Source organism: Branchiostoma belcheri, unplaced genomic scaffold (assembly GCF_001625305.1).
Source record: "Branchiostoma belcheri isolate BF01 breed outbred unplaced genomic scaffold, Haploidv18h27 scaffold30, whole genome shotgun sequence".
Classification (NCBI taxonomy): Eukaryota; Metazoa; Chordata; class Leptocardii; order Amphioxiformes; family Branchiostomatidae; genus Branchiostoma; species Branchiostoma belcheri.
In genome coordinates, this window is record NW_017803910.1 from 635,844 (window position 1) to 653,837 (window position 17,994).

General features: G+C 44.5%; 3 protein-coding genes across 3 annotated transcripts in view; 1 reads left to right on the top strand and 2 right to left on the bottom strand.

The window, feature by feature from the left end:
* LOC109474222 (zinc finger E-box-binding homeobox 2-like) overlaps positions 1-9,928 on the bottom strand; it is a 53,338-nt gene extending 43,410 nt beyond the window's left edge. The window contains exons 1-2 of the mRNA XM_019774472.1: positions 9,760-9,928; positions 8,045-8,408 (exon numbers count right to left, since the gene is read on the bottom strand). Of these exons, the coding sequence (XP_019630031.1) occupies positions 8,045-8,129 (85 nt within the window). The 5' untranslated portion in view covers positions 8,130-8,408; positions 9,760-9,928. The remainder of the gene's footprint in view (positions 1-8,044; positions 8,409-9,759) is intronic.
* Positions 9,929-12,399: 2,471 nt separating this feature from the next.
* LOC109474097 (E3 ubiquitin-protein ligase MARCH11-like) lies at positions 12,400-14,595 on the bottom strand. The gene is made up of 5 exons (XM_019774309.1): positions 13,863-14,595; positions 13,382-13,532; positions 13,055-13,170; positions 12,638-12,801; positions 12,400-12,469 (listed from the first exon to the last, which is right to left on the bottom strand). Exons 1-5 carry the CDS (start codon positions 14,427-14,429, stop codon positions 12,400-12,402), a joined length of 1,068 nt encoding a protein of 355 aa, XP_019629868.1. The 5' UTR covers positions 14,430-14,595.
* Positions 14,596-14,897: 302 nt separating this feature from the next.
* LOC109474236 (zinc finger protein 726-like) lies at positions 14,898-17,180 on the top strand (the record flags this gene model as incomplete). The annotated part of the gene is made up of 2 exons (XM_019774498.1): positions 14,898-15,000; positions 15,419-17,180. A coding segment is annotated over exon 2 (1,593 nt), but the record flags the coding sequence as incomplete, so codon positions are not given.
* Positions 17,181-17,994: the final 814 nt, after the last annotated feature.

Sequence of the window (17,994 nt, forward strand, 5' to 3'; positions counted from 1 at the left end):
CGGTCAGATCAGGTGACGGGGTAGAACCTACGCACGGCCGTAGGTATGCGCACCAGTTGTGTGCGTGTCAAAATCTCCACAACCCAACAACTTCTGACACATAACCTTTCTGTCAAAAAATGTTCTTGATTTTTACAAAAACTGCTACAAACATTAGCTGAGAGTTCCCACAGAATTAAGCGGCAGGTATCACTGGTTCCTCTATGAATATTCAATGCCTTTTTATCAGCTACTTGATACAGGAACCCAAGGTGATAAAGAATCACTACAAGGCTCTCTGAAACCCTCTAATCTCACAAATCATCCATCCAGATTCCTTTAATTAAGACCAAGATGTTAATTAATGCATTATCTTCCCAACCAGCCATCCTTTCCTTGGCTTTTAAACTTCTTCCTAACCACGAAACAATTTGTTACACGGGCACCACATAACTTGTATTTGCACAGTAGTTGCGAGTCTACGGAATATACGTTACCGAATCGAAATACCGAGCATAGCTGGGATGTCCAGCATACTGGTAGACAGGACATGGGAGCCTGTGCATTACGTGGTTAGAGGGTGGATTCCTGCAGTCAGGGACACCTATGCCTGATGCCAACATGTGACGTTACCGGCCACACCAATACAATTATTCGGTTTCCACATTTTTTAAAAGGTACAGAACTGAAATCACTGCAAAAGTAACATTTAGTAGGAATATTTTACCTTGGTTCACAAAGTTTCAGGGAGTGAATATGCTATAAAACTTCTAACTCTAGCTGTGTTTTATTAAATTTTACATACCTGGTAACATCACATTACAAATATATGTTTTGCCATCACATTGTGAAGCAAATGTTTTTGTCAACTTCAAACTCAAAGATACAGCAAAGTTTTGACTATCAGTTTCACTGCATCACAAAATTTAAGAGCTGCAAACTTCAAATGAATTTATAGTACCAGTACTCATACAGACTCAAGTTATCCATCTAACTTCAAATCATTGTTTTCTTAGAATGTAATCTTCATTCTTAAATACCTGAGAACCAGAGAAATGCATTGGTGTGTCCTTATTGATGATTTGTAATGTGATGTATACTGTAACAGTTGGTACCAAGGCATTTCAACTTCCCAGGGACAGAGGAAGGGAGAGTCAGTAATTCCAGGTGACAAAGGCAGCTTTGATTCAGCCAGGGAAAATGAAAACAACACAGCGGACAGGAAGTGTGGCAGATGGAAAATTTTCCACCTGGTGTGTCATGTTTGAAGATGTAACGTCTGGGTTCGGCATTACGTTGTTGGTTTGGCGAGAAGTCAACACAAGATGGCCGCGTGGTACCGTGTCATGTGAACACCAATGGCCAAATAAAGACCTAACAGAGGCTTCTTTGAACTCCCCCAGTCCTGAAAATGCATTCTGACTCCTTCACACACACTGAGTCGGCAAATAACCTACCAGTCCCGTGATCTACAAATAAAAGGATAGGTGAGAAAGGTTGGCGGACCGAATGCCAGCGGCATGACGTGGGAAAAGTTCTCCCAATGACTTTCCCTTCTCTGTGGTGGCTTGTGGTGGCTGGTGCTGGTTTGTCTTTTGTATGTGCTCACCTAGAAACACTATGAGTCAGTGGCACATGATTTCCTGGTTTGTGTAACTGTTTCTCACTGGTTTTGTTTGATATGTAAGCAAATTGGGACATGTGGGCGGCCGATCCCACCAGGAGCTTTCCCTCTACACACTCGTACATACCCACTAACGGGGACACACCTTTGAATCCATCAAGGTGTTTCAGTCTGAGACAGCTCCTGCCCAAGTTCCTGGTACAGGTATGCAGGGATCTAAACAAGCAGGGAAGCTGCGCAGATTGGGTTACCGAGCCCTTTATGCCAGGGGTTGAGTTTTATCTTCACCTGGCAGGTCAGTACACTCACCAGGCCTCCCTGGGGTTGAGGAAGGGGACAACATGCCATACCTTGACAAATTAGGAAATGACTTATGGGGAGGCTCTAGAGTGCTGGTACCTTGGCACAGGGGAAGGTAAAGTGATAGCAAACATCCCTCGGAGTAGACGCTGAGGTATGCCAGAGAAAACAAACCAAGGTGTGAGGTAGGTGTGAATACGTGTCCCGAGCACCTTAACTCTGCCGCACCGGTGACAGGGGGAACATTTGGCCCGGGTATGAGGTGTGAAAAAGTGTCGGGTGAGGAACAGAGGCGAGCTGGTCTATTTTGGCAGGATGTGGGGGGTCCAGGGATTGTTTGCCACTCCTTATGGGGTAAATGGCACATCTGATTAGACACAGGCCATTAGAGTCCAGGGTGAAATTAACATTTCTGACTCTAATTAAAACACACAGTCCCTACGACACCTACTTCTTTTGATCTTGAGACAAAAACAGCCATCCTTGTTGGACCCATCAGTTTTTTTCTTCCTTTCACTTGTTTGCTTTATTTTGTCAAAGCACTTGACGGGACTGTGTTTACCACTTTGTATGTCCTAATCTTGATGGGTTATCTCGTTTCCTGAGGCGACGTTTTAGTGCCAAATGTAGGAGAGAAAAGCATAACATGTACGTACATGGTTTTGTGTTACTGACAGCCCACAAAAAGCGCAGCACTGAACACACCTTTCCTTGCCTTTCCATCAACAATACGGCTAGTTCAGATTTCACTTTTCCCTACCGATAAACAAAGCGAAAAGGAAAAAGCTGTGCCAGAAAAGGTTTTATCAGACTGAATGGTCACTGCACATCAAAACCGCACCTTGACCCCACCACTTAAATCATCCGTGGCACACAAAGATATCCCAAGTTCAAATCCAAGCCTTTCATGTACTGCCAAAGGGACGCCCACATGTCAAAAGTCTGCGCCGGAAAGGGGGACATGAAAAGGCGGCAGTCGGATGCACCTTATGAAAGCCACCAGGAGAGGAAAGGAGATAAACAGAGCCAGAAAGGTGGGGAGGAAACGTGACGTGTGCTTCTTCCTCTCCCAGCTGGTTGCCAGATCATCAACAAGCCTGTCTCTTCCTGCCAGGTACACTGATAGGAACATCAACACTCCCTAACCCTGCCGCTCAACTTCCTCTGAACCGTCACGTAAACTCCCCCCAGGTAGACTAAGTAAGGTGGGGCCTGGCGCCAGCCTCTGATAAAGTTTGGACATTCCAGGCCACTATCAAAGGTTAGGGTGTTTTCCTGTGCCGCGCTCCCGTATAAACAAATCTGGAAATCACTGGATAAACAGGCATTAATGTGTGTCGTTAGTTGCCATGCCATCAAACTGATTAACAGGAGTTGGGGGAAAAAATCACCCGAGGAAGGCTGTAAAAGTTATCAGTGGGGGATTGTTGTTGTTCCCGCTGCTGTAGGGTAGGCGGACTGACGATTACGTGCAACAGGACAATGGCTGATGACTCCACGCCTCACAAAAGAGCGGTGGGGCAGTGTCGTGTCACCTCTGTCCGGGGGGACGATTGTTGAATGGATCACACGCGCTGACATCTGCCCCCCACCCACTCACCTCCCAAACAGACCATGAACAGCCACAGAAAGGTGCGTAGAGACATCTCCACCTGACAATAGGACGTCTCCAGAATATCAATCCACTCAGACAATGTCTCTGTGGGATAGGTTCTCTCCGTGCTAAAACGGTCCCTCCCTCTTGATTTGGTTGTCCCTGTATGCGTCTCTCTTCCATCCCTCCACCTGGCCTCTGCTGTGCCTTTTGTAGCCTGCGTACCTTTTCCGTCCCCGGCCATATGGAGTGTTGCACAGATGCACCTTTTATTCCCCTTTATTCCCCTCCTTCCTTTCATTCCTTACTGACAAACACCCAGCACAGGTGATTTGGAGTCCTTTTATAGTCGCCCCATTACCCTACCAGGATGCATGCTTTCAGCCCACCTCACTTTTGTGGCCACCGGTGCTTTCAAAAACACCTTTTTAGTTTGTCCGGAATCCACGGACGATAAAACCAGGGCTGACGCCAGACGGAATTTCAATAAGCACCGGGCCTGACTTTGCAATAAAAGCTGCCGATAAGTTGGAGCCACCAGGTATTTAACATTGGCACCTTTTTCTATCAACCAACCTTGCCAGAAACCCGTCTGTCTAGGCCTGTCTAAACCCCTGCCACACGTCAACAAGCCAGGGAGCAAACTTTTCTCTCTCTCTGCTCACTTCACAAACTTAACAACCTCCTTGTGTGTTTAGGCTACAGCCAATCAAAATATTATTACCTCAAACTGTAACGTTATCCCCCGCCGAACAAAGGGGGGCTCGTCGAGAACTCAGGTGTTGCGTGTACCCAGACAAACAATGGAACACGCGGATAAGGGGCTCCTGTTACAGGTAAAGAAAGGGGGGCCGCCACGTGTGAAGGGCCACCCTGCTTCAAAAGCCCTTACAGCAATTGTGTTGAAGTACCTGAACCCTCACTCCGACCACAAGGTGTATTCGCACATCCTGGAGAAAATAATCCACCTGCGAAACCTCCCAAACGCCAGAAATCGCGCCGCAATCAGGGGGTTAAAATTTATGCCAGTGGCTACTCGACGCTATAAAGTGCACGGAGGAGTAAGAGGGGATATTAATTGGTACATTACTTTGAGGTGGAAACCGCTCTTTTAATGTGGTAGGAAAGATTAGTGTGGGGGTCACCTTGGCAGGGTGAGACAAAGTTACGTTCCTTTTAGCCTTGCTGTTAAGCCCTGAATTTGGAGGACGATCTTTCAAAGGTTACTAGGAAATGAGGCGCTGGCGAATGTTGACTTTGTTGGATAATGAAAGTGTGAGGCGAGGCCTCGGAGTGACGAGCAATCTGCACGGCCCTCCAAAAAAGGTGGGCAGCCAGGTGCAGGTGTGTGTGCTGAAATAATTACATTTAAATTGATAGCAGACACTTTGACGTCCGTGTTATCCCTGAACTGGCGGCATGGGATTTCATCCAGATAGGCCTCGTGACGACTGCGTAGCGTCATCAGGATCGTTTTTTTTGTTGTCGCCCGCCCTTCAAAAATCCAAACAACGGCCAGACGATGACAACGGACGATGACTGGGGGAAATAATTCCCAATCAAATAGCAGAAAAATTAACCTAGTCTCTGTCAGCCCCGGGGCTTAGTCATAGTCGGAACAGAGCCAGCGTTATGCAGACTGAATACACAACTTAATCTAATCATGGGATTACCTTTTGTTGCTGGATAGGTGTTCTTACCCAAATCCTCCCTGAGAAAAACAACTGAAATAAATGGCACATACAACCTAATCATAGGTTTTACTAGCTTGACAGGGAGATACCCAAAGGCTGACATTTTAGTTACTTTCAGACTAACAGTAGGAAAATACTGATAGAGAAAGATAAGTTTTACTCTAAGGGTATGTGGAAAATATGACAGCTGAATTTCTGGCTGTCAGCCGATGTCTATATAGCTGCTGCCTCTTCCAACAGCCCACCGAGCCAACGTTTTGACAGGTCTTGCCTCGTCTGACAATAAAACAACCGGAAGGTCCGGATGCACTTAGTAGGAAAAATGGGAGCAGGTAAAAAATCAATGGTACATCCACGTGGAGTGAATATCAGATGGTGTGATGGCTGGCAGTCCCACCTTAGATAACACAGCTCCTGAATTTTCACGGTTAACACCTTGAAATCAAACTTACTACTAGTATCACATTTTGAAGTGCTTAAACTAAGGTGACATCTTGCACATAACATTTCATCTTCTGTTAATTGATGATACAGTAATGTTGTTATTTTATTTACACTAAAGTTACAAGTACGTCGTCTGTTTTTCTTCAGAGCACACCTTGACAACAAGGTGCCCTGCCAGCCCCTTTTCTTCTCCGGCGTTTCCTGTCGCCGTGCCAAGGCTCGCAGGCGCCATGTTCCAGCCTCAGGTATGTGAAATTTGCAAGGTAAGGGTGTGCACGGCTCCGGTTTCAACCGGTAACACTTTCCACCTGTGGGTCATTAAACAATGCTTTTTAACATTCGCACCCCAATTCCTCGTTATGTAACCCTCCGAACAGAATACCTTGTCAATACTTTACTAAACTGTGCGTAAACGATAGATTTTTCTGGGAGAGAATTTGAAGGGTTGTGCTGGAAAGGTGTAGGAGGGGAGGTGAAGCAGCACACCTTGTTTTTGAGCGTCCCTTAGGGGGAAACATGAACCCAGGTTGGCCTGACATCTGGCGTTCTTCACACAGGGAAGGCAGTTTGGGAAAGAATTCATGCAGTGACAGTCACATGAACAAACAAATAACCGCAGGAGGCAACAATCTTCTTACCCAAGGCCCAGGTGACAAAGGGAAATAGGTAACAAAAAAGCCAAAGAGAAAAAACATCCTCCCCCATTCAAGGGTTTTCTGATCTCATTAATACAGGGATTAGGTTTTCACACATGTCTCTGCCTTTGAAGTTTTGTGCAACTGAAACTGAATAAAAATGTGTCACAAACTCTGACCAATACCTGGAGTTTTCTGACAAGCTTGTGATATTTTGTGTATTGCAGGAGTTCTAGAAGGGTTTAAGTTGTGAGAAAAGACCAGAAAGCGGTGAAGGTACAAGACTTTGAGGTTTGGTCCCCTACTGGGTTGCTGCAAGCTTGTGGCGGTACCAGGTAGTAACTACAAGGTTTTCAACAACACCTAAGCACAGGAAGACCCTGACTTTTCCTGTCAGCTTTTTTCTTCGTAGCTTCTTGTCAATATGCAAGGGTCAAATACGAGGTTGTCGCCGGGGAGACCAAATTTAGACACGGCTGGCGGCGGGGAAATATCGGCGCTCGTATTTCCTTTGTTTACACCTGTGGGTCATTCGTTACAACATGTCAAACTTCGTGCCGTAGCCGCGCGATGGCTTCAGCGGGGATTACACCCGAGTTTCCGCCGATATCGGCCCTCAAATCCCGGGAAATCGACTGGAAAGTGGCCAGGGACGGCGTCCACTTCGTGGAAAAAACCTGTGTTTGCCAAGGAAATGTTTTACTTTCGCTCGTTTGAAAAGCAGACGGTGTGAAAATAAACGTGACGAACTAGCTGTGTGCGGTCAGGTACTTCAAAGAGAACCCCAACGGAAACTACAGCCATCGTTTGAAGCCCCGAAATTCTACCAACCGATGTAAAAACATGATCCACTCACTCAAGAAAACAAGATTTAAGGAATAAGACAGTCGGTAGGGTGAAGATGTGCACACTTTCACTGGTTTGGAGCACAGACGCACGGTAAACAAATTACGGGACAAACAATGCGCCCGGTCCCGGGCCTGTCGCTACAAGGACAACTGATGAACACATTTGCAAAATGAAACTGTAAACAAGATGTTTTGACACGTATCAAGGTTGTTTTTGTACGTAAACCTGGGTGTAGGGGAGGTTTTGAAGCGACTTTCTTCCGTCCCCAAGTCGCAGAAATGTCTGACATGTGCGGAAAATAAATAAGCAGGCAGCCGGTGACAAATAAGGCCAGGTAATCAACCGGCCAGGACAAGTTTGCCTCGCCCCAAACAAACCTCGCAAAATTACACACCTCAACCTAGGCAACGCTGAGGGAAAATGACGTTCACAGGAGACAACGGAGCATCGATTCCGCTACATTGTGAGGGAATCGGGCAGGTATTTTTGCTCGAGGCGGGGACAGCTGCGATCGGCCAGGTATGGCAGCCACGTACGGGCGAGGGCGGGGGACTTCAGCTTAGGCGGGGGCTAACTTGGAACGGTGTCAACCCAACGCTTTTCCGGCATTACAAAGCACAAAATTCGCACACGATCTGAAACTACCAGGCCTTGGCCTTATCTTTTTCCCGTCGTGACAGAATTTTGATGGATTTTCCCGCTGGGTGACCCCGACAAGCGATGGCAACGGCCCAGCCCAGGTACGCATTAACCTAGATCAATGGAGCCACACAGGGGGAAAGTTGCCCGTACCGTTAGGTGAGCGGACAGATGGCGATAGCGCGGCCTTCCGGCCCAGGACGGCCGTCATTGACGAGTTATTCACAACATATACACAGATCTATCATTTTCACCCCAAGACAAGATAGTTTGCGGTCGTCCTCACCTTTTTTCCGCCGCGGACAAGCTTGTTTCCGTCTCGTACACCTGGACACCTCCGCCATGCTGCTCCCGACCCGCGGCAAGTCCATCGCGCAAGGCTGGCACGTTCAACGGCAGCGACGATTACGACACCCCGCTTCCGGGTTTACGACGTTTGGTCGGTTTGCGGCTTAGTTTCACGACAGTTTGCCGCTTTGCGGTGGCGATTTACGACGTTTTTTTCGACTTGCGGTAAATAACGGTCCAGCAGACGACGTATTTTCCTCCGTGGTCAGAAATCACCTCAGAATATCTTGACCTTGCCAATAGCTCTCAACAAAGTCAACAGTTTTCACACAAATCCACAAATATCTGGTCGATACGCCTGTCTGAAACAAAGAAACAAAACCAGATAAGCGAAATGGCAAACTTCTGCAACGTTAGAAATAAATGGCCAAAACCTAAGGTTTTTTTGCAGACGACAGTATTTCACATTAACGTTACTAGTATGTATTTACATCCTCAAACTAATGATACATTTGGAGTCAAAAATTTCACTTATAATTCTGTATCATCAAATTTTGTGTCATGCGCAATTTTAATGCCGCCCTACAATTAATTAAAACACAACAAACATATTTTAATTGGCTAATTCTAGGGTAAATGCATCATTTTCTAAACGTTCCACCAAATCGACCATTCATCAACAATAAAATGATAACAGTGATGTTTCCAAGAAATTTATCAAAACACACCAATAAAAGGAAAGTACATTGAATATCAAGTGTTTGAAATTATCATCCTGTCAATAGACTCAGGCTTTCATACGTTTGAACGACAGAAAAATTTGCAATGATCCTGTCAATAACAGAAAAAATTTGCACTATTGACAGGACGGTCCTGTCAATAACAGAAATATTTGCACTATTGACAGGATGGTCCTGTGAATAGTGCAAACATTTCTGCTATTGACAGGATCATCCTTCCAATAGCCATTTCCTAATCCGAATGTTGTTTTTGAGCATTGCAGGACATTCCTTCTTTTGACAATGACCGCAAATACCTTTCTATAGTTAGCTTACTTTATCATCTTGTATACGTGTGATTCCTTTTCCAAAATTGTTATATATGCGGAGACACGCTCCAACAATGATGCGCCATGAAGTCATCCTCCCAGTTTCCGGGCAAGTCAGGGCACACGGAAGTTGGGGAAGTTAGTGACGATATCACCTTTGTATAGACTATAGACGCTCAGAATAACAATTACTTCTAAAAGAAGAATATTTTTAAAATCGGTCCCTGGCGTTTCTATAGTAATTTTCAGAATTTCAGCGTTATACTTCTTTGAGTCTGCGACAAGCATGGTTTGGCGTGCTAATTTTAACACCTGGCATCACGTACAGAAATTAAATACCGAAAATAAAACGTCCCCACAAAAAACCCAAAGTACAGCAAACTACGTGTACGCGTACACATAAATCCCCATTGTATTCAACAAACCTTGAAACGACCAAGGCTACCAGGATTCCTTTATCTGCCTCTGCCCTCCACATTTGGCGGCAACGTGTCAGTACCTGACGCCTGGCCGCGCCTGGCTGACAAATGAACCGGGAACGAAAACTTGGGAAGGTCCCAACCCGCCCGAACAAGCCGCCGTGTACCGTTACAATCGCACCTATAGTACACAAAACCGTCAAATCGTACATTTTGGGGCATAATTCGTACTATCATACAACCTACCTTTCTGCCTAGACGCCACGATGACAGGTAAATAAACACAGAAGCCCAGTCGATGCTATACAGAGTTGGCGTTACACGTTAGACATCGCTGTGTGTTGTTGGTATAGACCGTACGAGGCAACTGTTGTACTGCGCCACACGTTGACTCATCTCTTGGAATCACCCGCGTAGTTGGCGGGTGGGTGTTGTTCTTTACCCAGGCTTGCGCAATGGGGGTGGTTTCCGGCGACCCACCGGTGGTACGTTAGCAGCAAGGTTTCACAAGAAATCCGGACGCCGCGGCCCTGACTTACGTCATGTACCGGGAAATACGTGAGAAGGGAGACTATAGGAAATATAAATCTTCAAGCAGATGTTTGAGATTAAGATTTTATACATACGCTACCTTTCCAACCTGCCCTGATACCATTTCTGACAAAAATATTCTTTTATAGACCAGTAGGACGTGTAAAAGTTCGGTAAAGTGGCAACTTTTCCAAAATAGAAAAGAGGAAACTCTTAATCAATAGCAGGTTCCTTTTTATTCAGCTGTGACGAAATGTCGCCTTTGTCTTTGTGGTTATTTTCCAAATGCACCGACAAGCAATAATGATGTACAAAAAAATTTTAAAAATGAGAATTTTACTTTCATCGAATGACTCCAATGCCATCAATTGATTTTCCAGGACATTCAGTCATTTGACATCATTTTTCTACCCGTCAGGTGTTTTTATATTCCAGGAAAGAAAATTCCCGAACCAGTGATCCTCTTCAGTTATCAATCAATGATACCTGACACCGACAGTCCAGGAAAATGGTCTTATCATCTTATGCTAATGATTTCCTGCCAATACCATATCATTTCGGCCGTGTTTTGATAACCAACCCCTCGGTTTACAGTTCGTATCCGTTGCACATTTGCATGAAATGCGGAAAGCCGGATCATACATACCACCAAATCCATCGATAAACGAGATAATTAGATTGAATTGACCCTAATTGTTGATATTATCGAAAATGATGGACAGTCAAGAACTGTGGTAATTACGGTTGAAATTACGGATAGGGGCGTTTTATATATTGAAAGGAAAATTCATTTTTTTTAGTTTCATGTTTTGTCTGTTTCATCGTTCTTGATGCATATTACTGATGGCGTATATGTAGAGCCAAACTATTAAGAAGCCAAAATGAAATTATACAAAGAAAATGAATGTATTTCTTAATTCAAGCCCAAACCGTAAATAAATAGTTATATATGAAAGAATTTTGACACACTATAAACAGTACGAACAACTGATAAAACATTGACACAAATCCACCTCCCCCTACTTGTGATTATTTGGTATATTCCAAGGGCGAGGTGTCCCACATGGATATGAAGTCTGCTCTAAATTTGGCCCGCTGACGTCATCAATGATGTCGATTTCAAGCCAGATTACAATCGATTGCACAAGACTTACCTTTCTGGAAACATCCAGTCTTGCACGATTCATACGTTCGCATTATTGTTCATCTTGTCTTTTCTGGTCTTTTCTTTGTTTTATCACTTCACCTGTCTCAGCTCGTGTAGTCAGTCGTTGCCCATGTGGCAATAGTAAACAAGCCAGTCATTACCATAAATTGAAATTGTGCATGTAACAGAAAGGAAGAACGGGTTTCCACCGTGGCAGAATACAAGGAAACAAATGAACCCAGCCCATCAAACCTCACGGTCTCAATTGATGAATTTTGTGATTTTTAAGACTTTCCAGCTACCACTAGTATTAAAGTTTTCTGTGGCATAGTAATAAAACGCATTTTTCTAATGTATACCTAAATTTTCCGTGTTGATATTTTCCTGATTTTTCCATGCTTTGCTTTCTCCTTTCCTACTCCATGTAGTCGTCCGAATCGTCCCATGGATTCACAACGTTGCCTTTTGTTAGTAGAAGTTTCTTAGAAATGGTTTAAAAATGGCCTTGGGCAAACCCGGCTCTTTCCATGTCGGTTCTTGGTAGACAGACGGTGCATGGTTTCAGTCTTGTGTAGTTTCGCCGTTACGTAAGGGTAGGGTTTTTAAAAGATCTCCATTGGACAATGCCGCGACTAGTCGTGGGCCTCGAGCTATCTGGTAACGACACACCTAGCGTCTGCCTGGGGAACTGCGGACCCACTCTGAGAGCAAATGCCCAGGTCATGATCAGGCGAGGGGCTGGTTGGAAAGGCGTACGATTATATCGGTACAGCAGAAATGTATGAAAAAATATACAGTCTCACAAGGAGAATGACTGTTGAAATTGCAGCAGACAGTGGATAGGGAAAGAATGCAAAGAACCACCAAAACTCTATACAAATTGTTGCCACCATGTCCATCTATTATATTAACTGAGTAATTTCATCCATGCATTATGTCCATGAAACGGACACAAGTCGTCAAATCGTGACTTCCATTTATATACATTTTGTTTTGAAATTATGCTTAAATCCTGTAACTCATTTTGGCAACTATCAACTGCAAAAGACATCATATGCTGTCCAAGAGGCGAAGGAAAGGGAAAAACTTCTCTGCACTAGCAAAGTTTCTTTAAAGACATTACGATGCAGTATACTAGACTCGCGGTCCAAACTATGTCATGGTTATAATAACACTGAAGGCGGTATGACGGTCAACTTATTCCAATGTCATTCTATGTAAAGTCGCTCCATGTCGCTCTTGTATGGGTGCATGTAGGCCTCCTGCATGGAGTTATACCTGCAAGAAGCCAAATAAAAGCACGGATTTGAAACCAATTAAAGCATTTACATCGTTAAATAGTAACGGAAAGACAAACGAAATTGCCTGCAACTTATATTGGCCACTCAAAAAATTATTCATCAAGAAATGTTTAAAAAGATCATACGTATTTGCTGCTCCGAATACGAGAAGGTGATTCCCACCTGTGATTGGCTCGCGACATTGTCCATGGGAACGAGCTGTATAGACGTTAGAACCTCAGACGTCACCACAGCTACAGACGGGAGGACCAGGATACTTGAACACTCGGAAAGGCGCCTTTTCTTCAAACGGCCTGCGTAGTCTTGAACCTATGGGAGGACACAGACTCTTCTGTATTGTTTTCGTTGATGTCAACAATACAATACAATACAAGTCAACTGTAGTCATAGAATCTTAGATTTTGGCAGATAGTTGGTATTTTTCAAGTGTCAAAGTGAGTTAGTTACTTAGTCAGGTCATGGTTTATTTCGGCCTGTACGTTCCCAATCTTCCAATATTACTCAGCTTCAAAACACTAGATGTCGCTTTTGAACGGAAGACCGTGTCTTCAGATCTGCTCACCTGTAGTCGCTGGTTGATGGCCCGCCACCTGTTGACCATCGCCGCGATCGGCCGGACGTAGAACAGCACGATCCCGAGGGAAAACAGGTTCAAGATCACGTACAGGGCGTAACACACTGGGAATAGAGAAAAGATGCGGGTTTGTAGTCTAGATATCACCCTATTTAGGCTTCCTTGCTCGCCCATTGTTAGCTATTAGGGTAGCGACTTGGGAAGAGGACCTAAATCTGAACAATACTGGATTCTAGGCTAGCTCTAGATTAGCTGTTAACCAAGCTACATACGAAATGTAAGCAAAAGTGGCAGAATAAAATTTTTCCAATTTACCTTGGAATTCGGGTGCCGTTTTCTGCTGCTCTGACATGGGATTGGTGAAGGACCAGACTAGAAAGTACGTGGATCCAATAATGGCGGACAGGGCTAGCAGGAGGACTACCATCGACCATCTCTCGGTCGCGTCAAGTTTGACGCATTTCCACTATCAACGAGGAGGGAAAATGTCTGACCAGTTCTTCTACAGTAACTTTTCATTGCACAAAGGTGTCGCCAGATGTCGCTGCAAACTTGACCGAAGCTTGTATACTATTATTTAACCGGATAAAACTATTCAATATTCACGGAACCTTCAATCCGAAATTTCCTAGTAAATTGTATAAAAACATATGTATACAAATATGTATATACAAATCATATGGTTGTTTTTTGTTGACAGTTCAATTTGCTTCAAAAGCAACGTTTCTCTTCTCGTGATGTACTACATACAATTCACAATGAGACCCTAGATCTTTTACATCGATAGATATTTTACCTTTGATGGTCTTTTTAGGCCGTGGTTTACAATGCTGAAATTGTGAGAACACAATTCACACGTCCAGGAACTTTTCCAGCCGAGCCATTTGAGCAGGCACTCTTGGTGGCAGTACTGTAGAGATCCGGAGCACAGACAGGGACTGATCATCGCATCTTCCTCATCCTCCCCGCCGTGACAGATCCTGCACATGAACCGGTACGAACTCGCCGTCGACTCGCTGTCTTGTCGCCTCCTGGCACGTGACGGGCACGTGATAGACTCGTGACTTTGAACCACCTGTAAGTCACCTTGAACTTTTTCAGTGGATCCAACAACAGGTGATTCGGCTGCGGCTTTTGCATCCTCCTTTTCTGTGCTCGATTCTTCCAATGAGCATGCACCACCTTTTCTCTTTGAGATGCCTCGACAGCTTATAACTATCTCCTTGGATCTTGTCTCAAGATCATTCCTTAAGTCTTGATCACCAAGACTCTTACTGGTATCGCGTTCGTCCTCCTTTTTTGAGATACAGCAACATCTATCTTCCAGATGACTCTCACTGCCTTCATCTTCAAGCCCGTACATTGAAGAAGATAGAAATAGAACTCGTTGGAGGAAATTGCACTATCCTGACCAGGGCCTTAAAGATTACCCTACTGTACTTCTTAAAGAAGCCGTCTTGCGTGATGAAGTCAAGTTTGTTGTGGCATCGTTCGAATCCAACATGGCGACACGTTCGGACCGTTGTCAAGGGCAAATGTGACAGAACAATAGAAACGGAACAAACGGATTCGTTTGTTCTCTGTTCGAAATTTGTGACGTGTAAGTTGTAACAACCACATCAGACATAGCAACGCCATGCATGTTCGTATACTACTGCTATCTAATTGTGTGTGTATTATATTTGTCTGTAAGGATTACTAGAAAAAAACGGTACAAAACTCCGCAAAATCAGCAGGAGAACAAGCCGGTACCCAACATCTGCTTGGGCTCAAGGTCCCGTGGTGCATTGTGGGGAGTTGAATCAGCGCAACCCGAGCATTTCCAGACAAGATGGTGGAACACCTGTTGGCACGTGGCAAGTGAGCTCACAATTTCCTTAGAGTTTCACCGATTTCACGGGGAATATAGGACCGATCGTAAGTGGACAAATCTGGTAAGTTTTTGTACATCTATTTGAGTAAAATATGTGGAAATATGGAGTGTTATTAAGTAGTGGGCGCTAGAATTCTCCGGTATACCAAGAATGCACCCCTAACTTTGTTCAAGCAGGTTGTTTAAATTTTAACCTCGGTGGATTGTTCAAGCGACTCATAGTTTGTTCACCACTCGAAGCCAGTAGGAGAGAAATGTGTCAACAAGACTTATCGATACTCAAACACCGTTATCGGCTGAGGGATTTTTAGAAACGCCCATATATAGTCCAACTTTGTGGGTAAGTTAAAATATGTACGTACGGGTAACAAGAGGATTTTTTAAATGTTTTTATGTGGAGTTAAAAAGTAAAGACAGTAAATCTAAAACATTGAATTAATAAATACAAAATTACAATGTTGTTTTATCCATCTTTTAAGGGCGTACAGGGACGGATCTGAAGTTCAACCACAAACGACAAACGATATTACAACAGTTGTGCAGACAAAAACTACATAGGGAAACGTCACGACAAGTTTCACACCGGTGGGAGACCACTTAGACGCCAAGATTGCCGATATTCATACCCTACTGTGTTCGTAACTAAAAATGGAGACACAAAATGACAAGAGTAAAACTAGAGAAAGTAGGAAGAAACGAAGCTCATCATCCTTCGAGGACGATGCTGGACATGAAGCAAATGTGAAACGTAAGAAACCGTGTCAGTGTCAGCAGTGCGATTTTTCCTCACTTCGAATGTGGCATCTAGAACAACACATCCGCGTCAAACACACCGGTGAGAAACCGTTTCGTTGTGACCGCTGTGACTATTCCACGGGAAACAAGTACGCTCTGACCAAGCATGTAAAGGTAAAGCATCGCGGTGAGAAACCGTTTCGCTGCGATCTGTGTGAATACGCCACCTCAGAGAAGGCTAACTTGAAATCGCACATCATGGCAAAACACAGCGACTACAGGCCTTACTCCTGCACGCAATGCGACTACACCACGACAACGAAAAGGAGTTTGAAATTCCACATGAACTCTCACACAGGCAAGAAGCCGTACAAGTGTGAGGTGTGTGAATATTCCGCTAATCATAAGAATCACTTGGAGCGGCAAATGACTACACATACCGGTGAGAAGCCCTACAAATGTGAAGTCTGCGGTTATGCGGCTTCCCAGTTGGCGTATCTAAAGACTCACATGGCCTCGCATACTGGAGACAAACCTTACAAATGTAAGGTTTGTGACTATTCTACATCACTCATGTCTAGTCTTAATCTCCACATGGCCAACCACACAGGCGAGAAACGTTACAAGTGTGAACTGTGTGATTTTTCAACAGTGCGGATGTCTAATTTGAAGCGGCACATAGCCACGCATAGTGGTGAGAAACCTTATAAATGCAAACTTTGCGACTACGCCGGGGTATTGCCGAATGATTTGAAACGGCACATGGTTGTGCATAGTAGCGAGAAGCCATACAAGTGTGAACTTTGTGACTATACCGCCGCGCGATTCTATCATTTGAAACAACACGAGGCCAGACATACTAGAAAGAAAAAATACAAATGTGACCAGTGTAATTATTCAGGTGCAGTGAAGGCAGATCTAAAACAGCACATGATAGTACATAGTAACGAGAGGCCGTTTAAGTGCGGTCTATGTGACTATGCAGGCGCTCGACTGTCCGATGTGAACATACACATGGCGACACACACTGGAGAGAAACCGCACAAGTGTCAGTTTTGTGATTACGCTACGGCACATGTGTCTCATCTGACTCAACATGCGCGCATCCATGACACAAGCGACAAGCCGCACAAATGTGAACACTGTGACTACCGTACGCTGAGAAAGGCTCATTTGCGACGGCACATCGCGGCAAAACACACCAGGAAAAAACCGCACAAATGTGACTCCTGTGACTATTCTGCAGCCACCAAGTCAGCTTTGAAAGAACACAAGGCCACGCATGATGCTGGCGAGAAAAAGTACCGGTGTGAACTGTGTGAGTATTCTTCTCGGCGCCTGGGTCACTTGAAGGACCACATAGCTACACACACGGGCGAGAAACCGTTCAAATGTGAGGAATGTGGCTACGTTGCGACGCAGATGACTCACTTAAGGAAGCACATCGGCACTAAACACACGCCACTGGATGAGCAATCATCATCATCATCGTCGTCGTCATCCTCCTCCTCATCATCATCATCTGAAGAAGAAGAAGAAGACGACGACGAAGAAGAAGCTTGAAAGTTGAAGAAGAAGCTTTGAAACTTCATACTTGAGCCAGAAACTAAGACTCATGAGGGTCAATCAAATGTACTCCTCTTGCGGACTAACTCCCCTGGCATAATTTGTCTTATTTATGTATCGGCTAGACTTCAGGGGTGCCAAAGAATTTATCAGAATTTTACGGAATTCATACGATCCTTACTAGGAAACATACGAAGTTTCCGGATACATAGGATCCTTACTAGAAACATACGAAGTTTACGGAATGCATACGATCAATTACTAGAAACATACGAATTTTACGGAATACATACGATCCTTACTAATTTGGTGACTTGCACCACGATCGGCAGCAAATTCAAGATGGCGGACTATTATAGCGATGTTCTCCCTACAATATCTTGGTTTCAAAGACTTTTAAGGGCTTGTCCTGCCCTGGTAAATCCCAAACTGCACTTATGCGGACTTTTTTCACGACATAGTAGCCTGCATTTTAGATCAAATAGCAGGGCGATGCTGGGAACCGGTGGAACCGGTGATCGCTGCGGCAAGTCACCAAATGACCCCAAATTAGTAAGGATCGTATGTATTCCGTAAACTTCGTATGTTTCTGCGTAATGGATAGCATGTATTCCGTAAACTTAGTCTGTTTCTACTAGTAAGGATCGTATGAATTCCGTAAAAATCTGATGAATTCTATGGCACCCCTGCAGAAACTACGACAAAAGACTCAGGAGGGGCAAGCAAATGTACTGTACTCCTTTAGCGGATTAAC